This window comes from Colobus angolensis, unplaced genomic scaffold (genome assembly GCF_000951035.1).
Source record: "Colobus angolensis palliatus isolate OR3802 unplaced genomic scaffold, Cang.pa_1.0 Scaffold172, whole genome shotgun sequence".
NCBI lineage: Eukaryota > Metazoa > Chordata > Mammalia > Primates > Cercopithecidae > Colobus > Colobus angolensis.
Genome location: NW_012114844.1, coordinates 4,198,124 through 4,216,738, shown reverse-complemented (window position 1 = coordinate 4,216,738; position 18,615 = coordinate 4,198,124). Strand labels below are relative to the sequence as shown.

The following is an 18,615-nucleotide window of genomic DNA, read 5'->3' as shown; positions in this document are numbered from 1 at the left end:
CTGTGTTCAAACTTTTTTTTTTTTTTTTTTTTTTTTTTTTTTTGGAGACAATCTCTCTCTATGGCCCAGGTTGGAGTGCAGTGGCCTGATCTTGGCTCACTGCAACCTTTGCCTCCTGGGTTTGAACTTTTGTTTGAAAGTGTAGGGATCTGTGGGAGAGAAGCCAGTACATTAACTTTTAGAAATTTGTTATACAGGATTATCTGAACCTTCTTCTATTGCAAAACATGAAGATAGTTTGCTTAAGGATTTATTTCAAGACTACGAAAGATGGATTCGTCCTGTGGAACACCTGAATGACAAAATAAAAATAAAGTTTGGACTTGCAATATCTCAATTGGTGGATGTGGTAGGTGTGCGTATCCTTCTGTATTCAATTTCTCACAGATTTAGTGAGAGCCTGGTGTGTGGCCAGGCACTGTGCTAGGCACCAAGGATTGCAAAGGTGATGGAGGCAGTCCTTTGCTTGAAGGAACTCACCAGGGAAAAGTAATGATTGTGTCACATACATGATAACACACTGTGTTTATATATTTTATAGTTTAGAAACTGTTTATCTCAATTTGGTAATTATAAGTCTATCTTTAACAAATTCAAAGATCTAAAACATTGTATATTCCTTAAATGTGTTAAAAATAGGTTCAAAAAGTTTAAGAGTAACTTGTTAGCTTGAAAGTAGGGAAAAGAAAAAAAAAATTTTTATGTTTAGGAGAAAAAGTCCAAAAATAGAGTGATAGATTCTTAGGACCTAAAAGTATCACAAGAGATCATTATCTTGGGCTCACACTTAAAACATTTCAGAAATTTTTCCATGTGACATTCATAAGTAGAATAAGTTCCCTTGATAAATTGTTCCTATTGCCAAGGGATTCTATTTAAACTAAAACATTCATGTTAATTTTTAAACTAGTTTCTTCTTGTTCTGAATGTGTAAATCAGTAATTATTTCCCTGTTGTGTTCCCAGAATAACCAAGTATATGTATACGTGTATATATATGTATGTATATATATATATATATGTTTTAAAATAACATTTATAGATATGCTTTGTGTTCTGATTATGGAAGCAATGGGTGATTTTTGTAGAGAATTTGGAAAGGGCAAAAAATTACAAATGCGAAGTTAAAAATTGACTGTAATTGTACTACCCGGAGATGACTAATATTAATAATTAGTTGTGTTTCTTGCCAGACTTTCTTTGTGTGTATGTTACAAAATTGGAATAATATTTTAGAAATAATTTGTTTACTGCTTTTTCTCTACTACGACATAATGAACATTTTCCTATGTCATTACATGCTCTTCAAATGTAATTTTTAGTGGTTACATATTTCATCTATAATTTATTTAAGCATTCTCCCATTTTGAACAGAAGCTTGTTTCCAGTTTTTCTTATTATAATTAACAATGATGAATATATTTGTACACAAATGCCTGAACATCTCCTTTCCTTAAGAAAGGCAGTTAGTGAACCAAAGGATATACCTTTTTCAAAGTCTATAGCTGTGTCATCTAACTGCTTCCAGAAAGGTTAATGAATATATATGGACTGTGCACTCAGCCTTTGGCTAGTCAGTATGGGGAGATTTTAAATGAAAATAGGAAAGTGAAAAAGTAAGGTGGTGGCCAGGCATGGTGGCTCACGCCTGTAATCCCAGCACTTTCAGAGGCCAAGGCGGGTGGATCACTTGAGGTTGGGAGTTTGAGACCAGCCTGGGCAATATAACAAAACCCACTTTCTACCAAAAATACAAAAATTAGCTGGGCGGTGGTCCGTGCCTGTAATCCCAGCTATTCAGGAGGCTGAGACAGGAGAATCGTTTGAACCCCGGGAGGCAGAGGTTGCAGTGAGCTGAGATTGTGCCACTGTACTCCAACCTGGGCAACAGAGCAAGACTGTCTCAAAAAAAAAAAAAAAAAAACAGGAAAAGAAAAGTAAGGTGGGTGGGGCTTGCTCTCAAAGATCTTTCTGGTTGAGGTCATTGGCAAACAAATGGTGTAGAAAACTGTAGCACTAAATCATGATACCAGAAAGAGCTGGGAATTCAGATCTTGATGAATGACCTTATCAAAGAAGGTAGGGTAGATGAGGTGGCACCTGAGCTGGCTTTGTAGGAGGTGTAGGGTTTGACATGGCAGAGAGGAAAAGTATTTAAGTACAAAGGAACAATATAATCGTAGGTATGTGTGATAACTGAGCCTTGCTGTACAGCTGTTTAGATCAAAAGATGAATGTTGGGAGCCCTGGCATACAGGAGTGGTATGACTGGATGATGGAGAAGATGAGGAGGATCCCTGCATGCCACTTTGTCTTTGCTCCTGCCATGTTTACTTCTTGGGAGAGCTTTCCAACCGGCACTAACCATTTATTATTCAAGGCCAAATTCATCTGTCAGACCCTTTGTGAAACTTTCCAGACTGCATAAGACAGCCTCTCCTGTGTTCAAACTTTTTTTTTTTTTTTTTTTTTTGCACTTTAATATGGTGCCCATTATACTCACTGGTACTCATGTGCTCTGGCGTTTCATCTTCAAAACTAGGTGAGCTTTATTCCTTGTATCTGTCCTAGAGCCTAGCACCGTATCTGGTACATAGTAAATGCTGAATGACTGAGAGACCTGATAGGCAACAGACATGATCAAAGCAGTACTTTCAGAAGATCAGTAAAACAGTAATGTACATGATTTTGAGGAGTGAAAGAGAGACTAGAAGATGAGAGGCAAGTTAGAAGACCACACAAAAGGAGCAGGACTTGACCACTGAATATGGAGGGAGGCATCACATTTTGAAGCCTAGGTGATTAGAGTGGAAGAGTAACACATTTGAAAAACGTCCACTATTCACAATAGCAAAGACTTGGAATCAACCCAAATGACCATCAGTGACAGACTGGATTAAGAAAATGTGGCACAAACACACCATGGAATACTATGCAGCCATAAAAAAGGATGAGTTTGCATCCTTTGTAGGGACATGGATGCAGCTGGAAACCATCATTCTTAGCAAACTATCACAAGAACAGAAAACCAAACACCACATGTTCTCACTCATAGGTGGGAACTGAACAATGAGATCACTTGGACTCGGGAAGGGGAACATCACACACCGGGGCCTATCATGGGGAGGGGGGAGGGGGGAGGGATTGCATTGGGAGTTATACCTGATATAAATGACGAATTGATGGGTGCTGACGAGTTGATGGGTGCAGCACACCAACATGGCACAAGTATACATATGTAACAAACCTGCACGTTATGCACATGTACCCTAGAACTTAAAGTATAATAATAAAAAAAAAATCACAATTATGTTGTTAAATGAGAAAAAAAGAAAAGAAAAGAAAAGAAAAATACTGTCGGCCGGGCGTGGTGGCTCACGCCTGTAATCCCAGCACTTTGGGAGGCTGAGGCAGGCAGATCACGAAGTCAGGAGATCGAGACCATCCTGGCTAACGTGGTGAAACCCTGTCTCTACTAAAAAATACAAAAAAATTAGCCAGGCGTGGTGGCAGGTGCCTGTAGTCCCAGCTACTTGGGAGGCTGAGGCAGGAGAATGGCGTGAACCCGGGAGGTGGAGCTTGCAGTGAGCTGAGATCATGCCACTGCACTCCAGCCTGGGTGACAGAGTGAGACTCCATCTCAGAAAAAAGAAAAAGAATCTTCATTGTTATGGGAGTAGGGCAGAGAAGATGATGAGTTTGATTGTGGTTTGAAGTGTTAATTCCAAAGAAAATGTTCACTAGCTTTTGGGAAGTCAAGACTAGCTCTGAGATGACAGATGAGAACAAGGATGTCCATCTGGAATTGCTGGCTTGGAGGTGACTGTTGAAAACTTTGATGAGTTTTTTTGTTTTTGTTTTTGCCCTTGCCTCTCACCTCCCACTTTGATGAGTTTTTAAAGTTAGTGGGAAGAGCAGGAACCTGATCCTTGAGGAACATTTGTAGAAAGTGGTAGAAGGAAGGGCTAACCAAGCAGAGAAGTTGGGGAAGGGTTGCTTCTTGAGAGAAGAGCCCAGAAAATGAAATGTCATTGATAACGAACATGGAAGAGGACTGGAGTCGGGGAGATGAAGGGTGAGGGCCCTGGAGATGGAGAATGGAAAATTCACTGAATTGTGTCTGAGCTATTTTAGGTTCCTTTTATCGCTAAGCTCCCTGGAATCATATTTGGTGGATTCCTACCTTATTTCCCACATATTCTGTCTTTTTTTTTTTTAATCTCGTTTTTGGCTTGTTTTGATTTTAAAGATAAAATCTTTTTATAAATATGATTACCCCTGAAACTCTTCTGCTATGCTTACACTTGTAGTTAACATTTTTCCATTTATTAGTGGTTTCCTCCTGGGGATCATCCTACATTTGTCTGTCCACATTTTAACACCTCTGAAATCATCATGTGTCTTATAATTCATGGCAGCTTGAAATTCATTGCCAACTTTTTTTTCTCCTCTTAGTGCTAAGCACATAAAATAATACTGTGCTTATATCTTAGACTGCATCTTAAATTTGAGGAAATATAGTAGTTGAGATGATTAACGTTAAATGCAAAAATGCCAAAGGTATCTTTTAGTGTAGTTTATCTGAAATAGAGAGTATGTTGAAAGGAATAATGTGAAATTAGGCTGGAAGAAAGATCCTAGCTTTCTAGAGAACCAGACTGATGAATGAAATATGGGTACTATGTGAAGAAGTGTATTTATATAACAATGTGAAATTTATCATTTAAAGAATTATTGTTTCTGTAATTGAAATCAACCTTATTTAAATTTTTGCTTTTTAAAGGATGAGAAAAATCAGTTAATGACAACAAACGTCTGGTTGAAACAGGTATGTGTAAAATTCAAACAGGCACCCAATTAGTGACTGAGACACCTATTTTTATTATATGTCTTGTAGCAGAAATACAAGAGGATGTATATTTGTGAATATGAATGAATACGTGAATTCAATCCACCTGCCTTGGTGGATTGGCAGGATACAGAAAGATGAGGGTAGATGGAATGCTTGTATTTATTCAGCTAGTATTTTTGGAGTGCCTATTATGTGCCAGACAGTGTTATGTGGAAACAGCAGTGAACAAAACAGACAAAAAACCCTGTGGTATTAGTCTGTCTTCACCCTGCTATAAGGACATACCCAAGGCTGGGTAGTTTATAAAGGGAAGAGGTTTAATGGATTCATAGTTCAGCATGGCTGGGGAGGCTTCATAATGATGGTGGAAGGCGAAGGAGGAGCAAAGGCATGTCTTACATGGCAGCCGGCAAGAGAGCGTATGCAGGGGAACTGCCCTTTATAAAACCATCAGATCTCATGAGACTTATTCACTATCACAAGAACAGCACAGGAAATACCGTCTCCCTTGATTCAGTTACCTTTCACTGGGTCCCTCCTACAACATGTGGGGATTATGGGAGCTACAATTCAAGATGAGATTTGGGTGGAGACAGCCAAACTACATCACCTGCCCTCATGGAACTTCATTCTAGTGGGGGAAAAATAGCAAGTAAGTTGTATAGTACCTTAGAAACTGATAAGCTTGGGGAAAAACACACTGGAAAAGAAGATAGGGAATATTTGGGGGGTGTACTTATAAAAATGGTGGTCAGAGAAAACAGCACTGAGAAGACAATGTCTGAACAAAGTCTTGGCGGAGAGGGAGCAAGCCATGTGTATATCTGGGGAGGAGTGTTCCAGGCAGCAGGACCTGCAAGTGCAAAGGTTTCTGAGGCTGGTGTGTGCGTAGTGTGTTTAAGCAGTTGCAAAGAGGCTGGTGTGGCTAGTGGTGAGAGAACCATTGGGGAGAGGGGGTGTAGGAGATGGCGTCAGATAAGCAAAAAGAGGCTGGTGGAGTAGCAGCTGCTTATAGTCCACTGCAAGGATTCTGACTCTCTGAGGTGGAAATGGGCAAGAATGAAATGAATTTTTTTTTTTTTTGTAAATAGTCCCTTTTATATAAAGGACTTTTGTTTTTTTTCTGGGCCACCATACATATATCCTAACTGCTGTTGAATGCTTCCTTTTGTTTTTCTTTGTCCCTAATTTTTATACCTACTAGTTGTTTCCTAACCCCAAACTCCTGAAAGGCATATATGCTTTTCTCAGGCTGCAGCTCCTAACTTGATCACAGAATTGTAACTGCATGGAGGGTAGGGCAAGGTGTTGAAATATGCAGAATGTGCAATAAATCCAACTCCCTTTTGCGTGGACCAGAACAGCCAAATTGGGTGACAATACATCTGGAAAAAAGAATGTTTCCCTTGAATACGTGTGGCTTCAAGTACTGGATGTAGTCAGTCAGTTGATGGGAGAAGAGCTGCTGAGCAGAGCCATGAACACATCTAGCTCTGGTTCTCACCTGTGTCTCACAGGGACCATGGTGAGAACCACCACACAAGGGGACAGGGTTATCTGGTGCCCATAATAAGAAAGATAGGGAGGTGTTCTCTATTGGGGGTAGAGGTGATCTCATGTCTAAAATTCCTGGTGTGAAAAAAAGTATAGTATTCACTGTTTTTGACTATTAGTTTTATTGAAATTGAGGCAGATTTCTTTGTTTTAAAGGAATGGATAGATGTAAAATTAAGATGGAACCCTGATGACTATGGTGGAATAAAAGTGATACGTGTTCCTTCAGACTCTGTCTGGACACCAGATATCGTTTTGTTTGATAAGTAAGTTATATTCTAAATATAGTTTCATATTTCCAAAAGAAAACATTTGTGTTTCTGTTAGGCACTAATAATTTTTCTCCCTTTTGAAAATTGTTTAGGTATAAAAATCAGATGACATGACTGCATGTATTGGGTATGATTACATGTTTTATAGATGAGGAAACAGAGGCTTAGGGTGGTGGTTCACAGAGCTATCACGTGGCAGATCACAGAGCTATCACGTGGCGGGGTAGGGGGGTCACACCAAGGGGACTGATACTTCCACTTACCCTTTGATTTACTAGACTACATATTTGGCGGACTTCCAGATTTTTTAAATATGTTATTTACATCGTTGAGGTCATATTTTATGTTGAATTGTGCATCCTTCTAATTGTGTTTAAATACTGTATTGTCATTTTCCCACAATGAGGAATGCTGGGTTAATTATTAATTCATCTTTAGAGGCATCCTACCTAGCTGTGTTTTGAGGATTTTTTTTTTTTTTTAAACTTAGGGGAGAGGATAATTCTGGCTACCAATTTTATTTTTTTCTAAGACCACTCCTGGGCAAATCTGGGAATTTGTGCTTATCTTAAAGCACTTTATCTAATTTGAAAGAAGGCCATTTGGCATGAGGACAGACCAACTGCTATGCAAAAATATCTTTAATCTTTTGACACCTTTTACCTCCATGCTTCTTAAGAAGTGAACAAAGCTTGTAAGGACACATGATGCAGCTTCCTGGAGCATCATTTTATTTTCAGTAATTGAAAACATTTTTATATTAAACATGGATATATTACAGAATAGTGTGCAAAAGCCACATTAATTTGAAGACAAAGAGCAACATTTTAAAGAAACCTTATGTTGGTGGTGTGCTTTCCTGCTAGACGTTTCTAGTATATGAATTCACTTGGTGGGAGAGCTTGAGAGGCACAGCTGCTTTTCAGGGTCATGCCCAGCTTGGTGTTGATGGTCTTTCCCCATCAAAGTAAAAAACGGCCAGTATTTGTGATGAAGGAAGAAGAGCACTGTGCAGGGAGTCTAGGAATGTGGATTCAGGTTCTGGCTGTATGCCTGCCCATTGTGTAAATAGCCTGAGTCTGTTTTGTGTGTAAGGTGAGGTCTTTTCAATCATTAGAATCTCAGGCTTCTGTGAAATAGAGATTTGTCAGTTCTGGAGTAGATGCAGAAGAAGGGATTCGGTTCTCATAGAGTTAGATATTTAAGGAATATATTCCTGGAACAGGAATATCTGTGTAGCAGATATTCGTGTAGCAGGTATATCTTATCTGAAGTATAGTAATTTAAAAATTATTTCATGCAATCAGTGATAGGCCTGCATTTATATTAGGCTTATATTAATACAATTCATGTGCATTGTTTAATTTCTGCATTGTTATCATCTATGTGTGTATTTTAGTGCAGATGGACGTTTTGAAGGGACCAGTACGAAAACAGTCGTCAGGTACAATGGCACTGTCACCTGGACTCCACCAGCAAACTACAAAAGTTCCTGTACCATAGATGTCACGTTTTTCCCATTTGACCTGCAGAACTGTTCCATGAAATTTGGTTCTTGGACTTACGATGGATCACAGGTTGATATAATTCTAGAGGACCAAGATGTAGACAAGAGAGATTTTTTTGATAATGGAGAATGAGAAATTGTGAGTGCAACGGGGAGCAAAGGAAACAGAACTGACAGCTGTTGCTGGTATCCATATATCACTTACTCATTTGTAATCAAGCGCCTGCCTCTCTTTTATACCTTGTTCCTTATAATACCCTGTATTGGGCTATCATTTTTAACTGTACTTGTCTTCTATCTTCCTTCAAATGAAGGTGAAAAGATTTGTCTCTGCACTTCAGTACTTGTGTCTTTGACTGTCTTCCTTCTGGTTATTGAAGAGATCATACCCTCATCTTCAAAAGTCATACCTCTGATTGGAGAGTATCTGGTATTTACCATGATTTTTGTGACACTGTCAATTATGGTAACTGTCTTCGCTATCAACATTCATCATCGTTCTTCCTCAACACATAATGCCATGGCGCCTTGGGTCCGCAAGATATTTCTTCACAAGCTTCCCAAACTGCTTTGCATGAGAAGTCATGTCGATAGGTACTTCACTCAGAAAGAGGAAACTGAGAGTGGTAGTGGACCAGAATCTTCTAGAAACACATTGGAAACTGCACTCGATTCTATTCGCTACATTACAAGACACATCATGAAGGAAAACGATGTCCATGAGGTCTGTGATGTGTATTTACAAACGCAGATCTGCTTCCATTCTAAGTTCAGAAGTTACTTTCATTAATTTTGGCAGAGTAAACAGCATGACCCTTAAGTAAGACTAAGCATAGATTGAGGGCCAGAATGGTTGACATAATTTTCTATAAAAGATCTTTACTAAGGCTTGTTTCAGTTAAAACACCTGCAAAATGGGGCATCTACACAAATCGCACTTCTCCACTTCCCCCATCAGCATCTTGGATAACTCTAAAGAAAATTTAGTGTTATATATTCTAAGGAATAATATTCCTGCCATATTTCTTGGCTCTGACATGATGAATTTTTTTAATTTCTTGGGTTGAGGGCAGTGGGTGAACTGTTTTAATTTTGTCTTCAGTAACTTTGTTTCTAAATTGTGACAATCTGAAGGCAGAACTCTATTATAACAGTTAATGGAGTTATCAAAAGTTATTTTAGGCTGGGCGCAGTGTCTTCACGCCTGTAATCCCAGCACTTTGGGAGGCTGAGGCGGGTGGCTCATTTGAGGTCAGGAGTTTGAGATCAGCCTGGCCAACATGGTGAAACCCCATCTCTACTAAAAATACAAAAATTAGCCGGGTATGGTGGCACATGCCTGTAGTCCCAGCCACTCAGGAGGCTGAGGCAGGAGAATCGCTTGAACCTGGGAGGTGGAGGTTGCAGTGAGCCGAGATCACACCATTGCACTCCAGCCTGGGTGACAGAGCAAGACTCTGTCTTAAAAAAAAAAAAAAAAGTTATGATAAAGAATGAGCCTAATGTGGAACTTACAAATATAGCCAATATATTTTTCTAAAACAAATCTTTTTGTTCATTTATAAGAGAATGTTAGGGAAATTAAGAGAAGTAAGGTGTTCTTTTGTGTTATGTGTTATATATCAGAGGATTCATTGACACTTAGTGTTTACTGTGCTTAATTTGCCTAAAATCAAAAATTTGCTTAAAACTTTCTTATAGAAAAATTGCTGTGTCTCCTTAAGGTTAATATTTAAAATTCAAGAATTGAACATGAATACATTTTAATTTTATTAATGCGATCACATTGGCCTGCATTTTCTTTCGAAATGTGTAAGATTTCAGTTTTGTCGTGGTTATGTCTTCTGTTGTGTATTATTTTAAACCTATGACTATAGTAATATTTTCATAATTGAATGCACATTAAAATTATGTGAATTATAATTTGTAGAGCTATTTTAAATGGAAAATCTTCCATCAGGTATGAGGAGACATACCCCAAAAGGGACATTTGATGTATATTTTTTTAAAACTTTTTTTCATATTTGAATGATTTAATTTCAATAAGACTTTCCTTCCTTATTTATTAATTTCAATAGGTTTTTGGGGAGCATGTGTTTGGTCACATGCATAAGTTCTTTCATGCTGATTTCTGAGACTTTGGGCAACCAACATAAAAACTTTTTAATGCTTGTGGGTTTGTAAAGTATCTATTTGGTGGTAGCATAATTAAATTAGGTTATAAGGTTTGGAGCTATCAATGGAGTTTTCAAAAGTACATTATATTTATTAGATAATGGTTTAGACTGAGATGGAATTTAATAAACGTCTGCAAAATACTGTGCAAAAGGGCCATGGCTTATACTACTAGGATCAGGGAGGCTGGCTTTATTTTCAGAAGAAAACTTAGAAGCAGAGGTGGCCAGGTGCGGTGGCATGCCCTGTAATCCCAGCACTTTGGGAGGCCAAGGCAGGTGGATCATGAGGTCAGAAGTTTGAGACCAGCCTGGCCAATGTGGTGAAACCCTGTCTCTACTAAAAATAGAAAAATTAGCTGGGTGTGGTGGTGTGCGCTTGTAGTCCCAGCCACTTGGGAGGCTGAGGCAGGAGAATCACTTAAACTTGGGAGGCAGAGGTTGCAAGTGAGCTGAGATCGCACCACTGCACTCCAGCCTGGGGGACAGAGCGAGACTCCGTCTCAAAATAAAAGAAGCAGAGAAGTAACAGAGTGTTTACAATGCCCTAAATTCTAAATTATCCTACACCTTGGAGGCACAGTTCCTATAGAGGAACTATATAGACACCATCCTTCATAGAGGCTCAGGGCCAGGGAAGCCCCTGGTCAAGGAGATGGCCTGGTAGAAAGGGCTGCTCAGTGGCTGGGCTCATCCTTCTCTTTTCTTTGTGGCGGCTCTGAGCTGTTGAGCCAGCTCCCTACTAAAGCTGGCTCCAGGGAAGACCGTTCTGTGCTCATGAAATTAGACTGAAGTGGTCCCTAGGAAATCCAAAAATAAATAAAGTGTGTATGTGGGGAAGATGAACAGCTTTCTAACATGTATTATTCTGAACCAACTTTTAATTTGGCATGAAATTAATCTCAGGCTAGAGTCTCTGAAAATATTAAAATAAGTAAACACTGCTGGGCAAGAATAAACAGCAAGAATAACTACATAGTAAGAATAACTTTTAGTTTATTGTAAAATATCCAAGTAGTCTATTTTAATTTTTATTTTAATCTATCAAAATAAACCACTTGTAATATAAGTTGATGTGTAAATGAACATATTTTGTAGTGTCTTTTAAAGCTTATATCTATAACAGACTGTCAGGCTAGTGTCTGTCCCTGAGCTGAGTATAGGGTCAGTTACTGTTTACAGGCAGCAGTGGGAGGCAGAAACTGACCTGGCTTCTAACTCAGTGTGTTTGTTACATGTGAAAATATGCACAGAATTTACAATTATGTAATGCGTTTTTATTTTTCCATAACAGGTTGTTGGAGATTGGAAATTCGTAGCCCAGGTTCTTGATCGGATGTTTCTGTGGACTTTTCTTTTCGTTTCAATTGTTGGATCTCTTGGGCTTTTTGTTCCTGTTATTTATAAATGGGCAAATATATTAATACCAGTTCATATTGGAAATGCAAGTAAGTGAAGCCTCCCAAGGGACCGAAGTATACCTTTAGTTAACACACATATATCTTACGGCACTTAAAAAATTATGAACATGTAAGTTATGTGTTAAATTTGGTGCAAGCTTTAACAGACTAACAGTTGCTAACCTCAATTTATGTTAACAGATGATCCATTTGAACAGTTGGCTGTATGACTGAAGTAGTAACTGATGAGATAACATTTGATCTTCTAAAAATAGCAGCAAAATATTATCTGAACTGTACTAGTGAAAATTCTAGTATTTGTATCCTGGCAAATAATACTAATTTATAATCCACAGTAAAGTTCATCCTTTGTGCTAGAGAATTCCAGTTGTATTTGAAGACTGATTTTAAAACTTTTCTGCATTTGGTAAAGGTATATAAACTTTCCTGTACTCACTGAGTAACAGCTAATCTTTAATATATTATACTGCTATATTTAAAAAGCTGACTACTTGATATAATTACTTAATGTGATGCTTGATATAATAATTACTTAATGTGGCCGGGCACGGTGGCTCACACCTGTAATCCCAGCACTTTGGGAGGCCAAGGCAGGCGGATCACCTGAGATTGGGAGTTCAAGACCAGCCTGACCAACATGGAGAAACCCCGTCTCTATTAAAAATACAAAATTAGCCGGGGTAGTGGTGCACACCTGTAATGCCAGCTATTTGGGAGGCTGAGGCAGGGGAATCGCTTGAACCCAGGTGGTGGAGGTTGCAGTGAGCTGAGATCATGCCATTGCACTCCAGCCTGGGCAACAAGAGCGAAACTCTGTCTCAAATAACAACAACAACAACAACAACTTAATGTGATGTTGCTTTTTCATAACCAACGTTTTTAAAATAAATGAAAAACAGGAATTGAGAACTCCTTTAAGGCTTACTTTATTCTTTAGATGCTTAAACTTAATAATTATTGTGTTAACTATTTCTGTAGCTTACCTTCCACTGTAAAGTCATATAGTAGACAACTCCTGTGGTCACGCAGTAGCATATCCTTAACATTAATTTCAATCCTGTTGTCCACATTTCCCACAATTAATAGAACCATCTTCTATATAAATTGTGGTAGTATCTCTTTATCCTTGGTCTTAGAATAGTCAGTCCACTACAATCACATGAACCCCATTTAAAAAACATATTTAGGGCCGGGGCAGTGGCTCACATCTGTAATCCAAGCACTTTGGGAGGCCGAGGCAGGTGGATCACTTGAGGTTAGGAGTTTGAGACTAGCCTGGCCAACATGGTGAAGCCCCGTCTCTACTAAAAATACAAAAGATTAGTTGGGCATGGTAGTAGGTGCCTGTAGTCCCAGCTACTCAAGAAGCTGAGGCAGGAGAATCACTTGAACCTGGGAGGTGGAGGTTGCAGTAAGCCGAGACTGCACCATTACACTCCAGCCTGGGCAACAAGAGCGAAACTCTGTCTCAAAAAATAAATAATAAAAAACACATTTAGGTCTAACTCATTCTGTGAAAAAAGTCTTTTAATATTAAAAATAGTATTCTAATTTGGTATAAGCACACTGTTATATACTTGTAATATTTCAACTTTCTCTCCTTCATTCTAACAATTACAATAATAGAATCTTACAGTTGCAAGGGCCTTTAGATGTAATCAATCTTAGTCTATTAGTACAGCATAAATGATTTAGTACAGTATAATGTATCAAGGATAAAACAGTTACATTTCATCTCTAAATGTCACCACTTCAGGTGTGACCAGGTAGCAAACACTGACAAAAACCCTGCGTTCAATTTAGGACTCTTAGCTGTTGAGATCACAAACACCTCATTTATTTATAATAAGTAACCTAAGTTCAAGCTAATGCTCTTTGGAAGACAGAGGAGACCCTGTCTAATTTGCATTTAATTGTAGGCAGGTGTTTAATGCCATTTAATGAGTGAAAGCCTGGTGTGATGAATTTAAACTGCCTGTTAGCTACCTTAGCTTGTATACATCCCTGATCTCTCTTATACTGCCATCACTGTTACTTACGATTTTTATATATAAATAAATTTTGTTGACATCTTTCTTTTGACTTACTGAAACATGAGTCACAGCAGGCTGCAATTCTGTCCATTTTATTTTTGCATAGGAAAAACAGCTAGTGAGACAAGATTCAAACAGTCTCTGAATCATCCGTCAGTGATGATGATCACGTTAAGATTCAGAAGTGTAGTACATGATACTCTTTCTTAACAATTTGTCTAAAGCAATGTTTCTCAACCAGGGGCAGCTTTGCTCCTAACGGGACATTTAACAATGGAGACATTCTTGGTTATTGTAACTGGTGAAGAAGCAGGGTATGTCATTGGTATCTAGTGAGTCGAGCCCAGGGTACTGCTAAAGATCCTACAATGCATAGGATACCCCACTCTGTCCCAACACATACTTATCCAGCCCAAAATGTCCATAGTGCTAAGGCTGAGAAACCCTGTTGTCAAGGTTCATGCTATGGTTGGAATGTGTCCTCCCCAAATTCATATGTTGAAACCTAATCCCAGTGTGATTGTCTTAGAAGGAGGGGGCCTTGGAGAGGTGATTAGGCCATGGGGGCTCTGCTCTCATGAATGGGGTTAGTGCCCTTATAAAATAGACCCCACAGAGGTAGCTAGTCCCTTCAGTCATGTGGGGAAACAGCTAGAAGGCACCGTTTGAGGAAGAGGACCCTCACCAGACACCAGATTTGCTGGTGCCTTGACCTTGGACCTCCTTCAAAACTGAGAAATAAATTTCTGTTGTTTATAATCCACCCAGTTTATGGTGTACTAAGACAGTTTATTAACAATGAATAACTAGGCATGATTTCTCATGGTATAATTTAGAATTATGCAAGAGAATTAGTTGAAGCTCTCTGAAATGGAGGCACAGCCCTTTAGACCCAGTAAAGAATGAGAAATGCATGGTAAGAAATGGGTAACAGTAGGAGATTGCTGAATTAGTATAAACCTGCAAAGAGATTATGGGCTAAATAAGAAAAACCACTGGGACATCTGTAGTGATACTGAACTGAATGACTTTTCATATTTCTCAACAGCATTTTTCTATCCAGTTTTGTCTTAAAAGGAAACATTTTTACATGTATATTCCATAGCACAGCACACTACTTATCACATAGAAGAATCACATTTTGACATCTCTTTACCATACCAAAAAGGCTAAATGTTCATTTATCCATAATAAATATTCTACTTTTTTTTGCATGATTCTTTTTTTGACAAAAACCAAGATAACTGGAAAATAAGTAAACCTCGAAATGCCAAACACAAAGCTGGTAGCTTGATAACAGAAAGTACGTTCCTACTAAGAAGCAGCCTCCTCCTGCCCTGACACAAGGAAGTCTCCCAGGCAGGCACACAGCTTAGTGCTTATGCATCTTCCCTGGCCATCAGGGGTTGCAGAAACAATCCTGCCGTCCCTAGAATGCACACCAGGGTGAAAATCCACAGAAAAATACGATCAATCACCATGGCAACATACTTCCAATCATCTTGAATCTGCAAAACAAAATGACAAAAGAGAAAAAAAACACGAAGGAAGGCAAAATTAATACATTTTCAATACTGAAGATTTAATAAATACATTGCAGTAGAAGCCATTTTGTCTCTAATATGCAAGAAGCCCCTTTTTTTTTTTTCCTAATTGATGTAGTCTGAGGAAATCTACCATTCTCAAGTTTCTCTTTATGCAGGAGAGAAACAGGTGTAAAAGATTTGTCATGTTAGATCTGTTTCAAATCAGAAGTTTCCTAATATATGCATAACCTAGTTTTTCTAAATTGAATTCCAATTTTATAAAGTTAGCGAAACCAGTTTGGACTTCCACGGAAGGATTCTGGGCCTTGGTTAGAATGCCTAATATAGTCCAACATAATCTACCAGTGCTTCAAAGTACTCCTTATCCAGTTTTAGATATAAATTTCTGGCTGGGTGCAGTGGCTCACGCCTGTAATCCCAGCACTTTGGGAGGCTGAGACCACCTGAGGTCAGGAGTTTGAGACCAGCCTGGCCAACATGGTGAAACCCTGTCTCTACAAAAAATGAAAAAAATGGCCAGGAGTGGTGGTGCATGCCTGTAATCCCAGCTACTTGGGAGGCTGAGGCATGAGAATTTCTTGAACCCAGGAGGCGGAGGTTGTAGTGAGCCAAGATTGCACCACTGCACTCCAGCCTGGGTAACAGAGCGAGACCCTGTCTCAAAAACAAAATAAATTTCCTTTTAACATCTGTTCCAAAAATGAGAACACACATCAGGGCAAGTCCATCCTCATCACCCTTTCCCTCCCCACTGCCCTCTCCACGATGCCCAGCTGATCAAAAGTCATTTTTAGTGTAAGGCCAAAGTATCATGGAATACTGTGCAGTTGGAGAGCAGGTTGAACATCAGAAATAATTGCTGACAATAAAGTAAAAGATGGGAGAAAAAGCAAGACCAATTATATATCATACAGCTTCAATTTGGGCTTGAAATAGGAAGGAAAATTGTAGGGTAATTATACTCCTAGACAATTCAGAAAGCAAAGAAGCCATAATTGAATTGAGAGAGAGAACCCATGAGTCAGCTGATTTTAAAGCAATAATCAAAATAAAGAGGCAGCATGTAATTTATTAATTTAGGTATACTGAAATGGCACTGGGAGACGAAGATTTTACATCACCATTGTGAGCCTGAGTAAATGTGTCCTCTTGGTGACACTACTGTCATAGGTAAAATTAGAATTATGATGCCATATTTGCCATAAGGTACTTTATTAGAATTCCTAAGACTGGTTTGTGTGTGCTTCAGATACACCTTGAGATGTGAGATTCCTACCCACCCCCTACCGGCCACAGCCTAAGGCTCTAGGAGGCCAGAGGGGTGGAAAAGCAGAGACTTGGAGACAAACTGATTGGAATCCCAGCTCTGCTCCTTTCGAGCTGTGAGAATCTGGGTAAATTCCATGACCGCTCTTAGCCTCATTTTCCTCATCTGTAAAATGGGGATAAGAACAGTACCTCCCTCAGAAGGTTGTTTCAGAAGAGTCCTTAATGAATAGAGCCTAGTGATACTAATGTTGATTTATAAAATGACCCTTACTTAAGCCTCATGAAGAAAGATGACACTTGGGTCTTACACATGAATATAAATAGTGGTGCAAAAAGAGCTGGCTGGACAGAAATTTTTTATCTTTTTTTTTTTTTTTTGAGATGGGGTCTTGCTTTGTTGCCCAGGCTGGAGTGCAGGGGTACGATGATGGCTCACTGCAGCCTCGACTTCCTGGGCTCAAGTAATCTGCACTCAGCTTCCCGAGTAGCTGGAACTACAGGTGTGTGTCACTACACACAGGTGACTTTTTTTTGTTTTGTTTTTTGAGACGCCTAGGCTTTTGTCGCCCAGGCTGGAGTGCAGTGGCATGACCTCGGCTCACTACAACCTCCGCCTCCCAGGTTCAAGTGATTCTCCTGCCTCAGCCTCCTGAGTAGCTGGGATTACAGGTGCCCACCACCATGCCCAGCTAATTTTTGTACTTTTAGTAGAGATGGGGTTTCATGTTGGCCAGGCTGGTCTCAAACTCCCAACTGCAGGTGATCCACCTGCCCCGGCCTCCCAAAGTGCTGGGATTGCAGGTGTGAGCCACCTGCAATTTTTTTTTTTTTTGAGATGGAGTCTCACCCTGTCACCTAGGCTGTAGTGCAGTGGCGCGATCTTGGCTCACTGCAACCTCTGCCTCCTAGGTTCAAGCAATTCTCGTGCCTCAGCCTCTGATGAGTAGCTGAGATTACAGGCTCATGCCACCACCCCCAGGCTAATTTACTGTATTTTTAGTAGAGATGGAGTTTCACCATGTTAGCCAGGCCGGTCTTGAACTCCCAACCTCAGGTGATCTGCCCACCTCGGCCTCCCAAAGTGCTGGGATTACAAGCGTGAGTCACTGCACATGGCCTGATTTTTAATTTTTTTGTAGAGACAGAGTTTCCCTGCGTGGCCCAGAATGGTTTTGAACTCCTGGACTCAAGAGATCCTCCTTCCTTGGCCTCCCAAAGTATTGGATTACAGGCATGAGTCACTGTGCTGGACTTATATCTAACTCCTAAAGTCTTTAAAGCACTTGATATTGGCTATTTTCTGATGAGTCACAGATAGATGAGTGTTAGGCAAAATGGTGAACTAGCCCAAACTGACAGCTGGCCCAGAAGCAAGAGAAGACTACTTTAAAGGCCCAGAAACTGGGAAGGTGTGGCCGGGGACTGGGGATGGCAGCCCTGGGCAGGGGGAGGGGCTTGGTGGAGGGGAGGGCTAGAGAGAGTTCTTTTTTCTCTCCTTTGCCTCTGTAGCCTGCCACTCCCAGCCCAGAGATGCAGGTTCAGGGGGTCCCTTCGCAAGCCAAGCAGAGCCTGGCTGAAGGGAAGTGCAGAGAACTGAGCTGCCCATTGACTGGTAGAGCCTGAGGCTTTCCTCCTCCCCCTTGTAGCCCCCTGGATTTGTTTCCCTTCTTATTGGCATGCCTTCTCAAGAATGTTTATGGATAAATGTTCTTCTAAGGGCTCAAAAGGCCAGGTGTGGTGGATCACACCTTTAATCCTAGCACTTTGGGAGGCCAAGGCAGGAGAAATGCTTTAGTCCAGGAGTTCAAGACCAGCCTGGGCAACACAGTGAGACCCCCCCACCTCTTCAAATTAAAAAAAAAAAATTAGCATTTGGGAGGCTGAGGTTGGAGGATTGCTTGAGCTTAAGATTTAGAGGCTACAGTGAGCTACGATGGCTCCACTACACTCCAAAGTGGATGACAGAACAAGACCTCAAAAAAAAAAA

The 18,615-nt window shown here is 39.9% G+C and overlaps 2 protein-coding genes across 3 annotated transcripts in view; one reads left to right on the top strand and one right to left on the bottom strand.

The window, feature by feature from the left end:
• Positions 1-12,261, top strand: part of CHRNA5 (cholinergic receptor, nicotinic, alpha 5 (neuronal)) — a 17,386-nt gene extending 5,125 nt beyond the window's left edge. Inside the window, 5 exon segments of the mRNA XM_011938444.1 lie at positions 198-349; positions 4,783-4,827; positions 6,562-6,671; positions 8,077-8,908; positions 11,653-12,261. Coding sequence (XP_011793834.1) covers positions 198-349; positions 4,783-4,827; positions 6,562-6,671; positions 8,077-8,908; positions 11,653-11,814 — 1,301 coding nt within the window. The 3' untranslated portion in view covers positions 11,815-12,261.
• CHRNA3 (cholinergic receptor, nicotinic, alpha 3 (neuronal)) overlaps positions 11,614-18,615 on the bottom strand; it is a 29,413-nt gene continuing 22,411 nt past the window's right edge. The window contains exons 6-8 of one of the 2 annotated variants that reach the window (XR_001001407.1): positions 15,128-15,320; positions 12,474-12,571; positions 11,614-11,752 (exon numbers count right to left, since the gene is read on the bottom strand). Coding sequence is in view for 1 of the 2 variants with exons in the window: in XM_011938407.1 (XP_011793797.1) it covers positions 15,192-15,320 (129 nt within the window). In the remaining variant the exon portion in view is untranslated. Of the gene's footprint in view, positions 11,753-12,473; positions 12,572-13,888; positions 15,321-18,615 lie in introns of those variants that run through there. The other variant, XM_011938407.1, reaches the window with a different exon arrangement.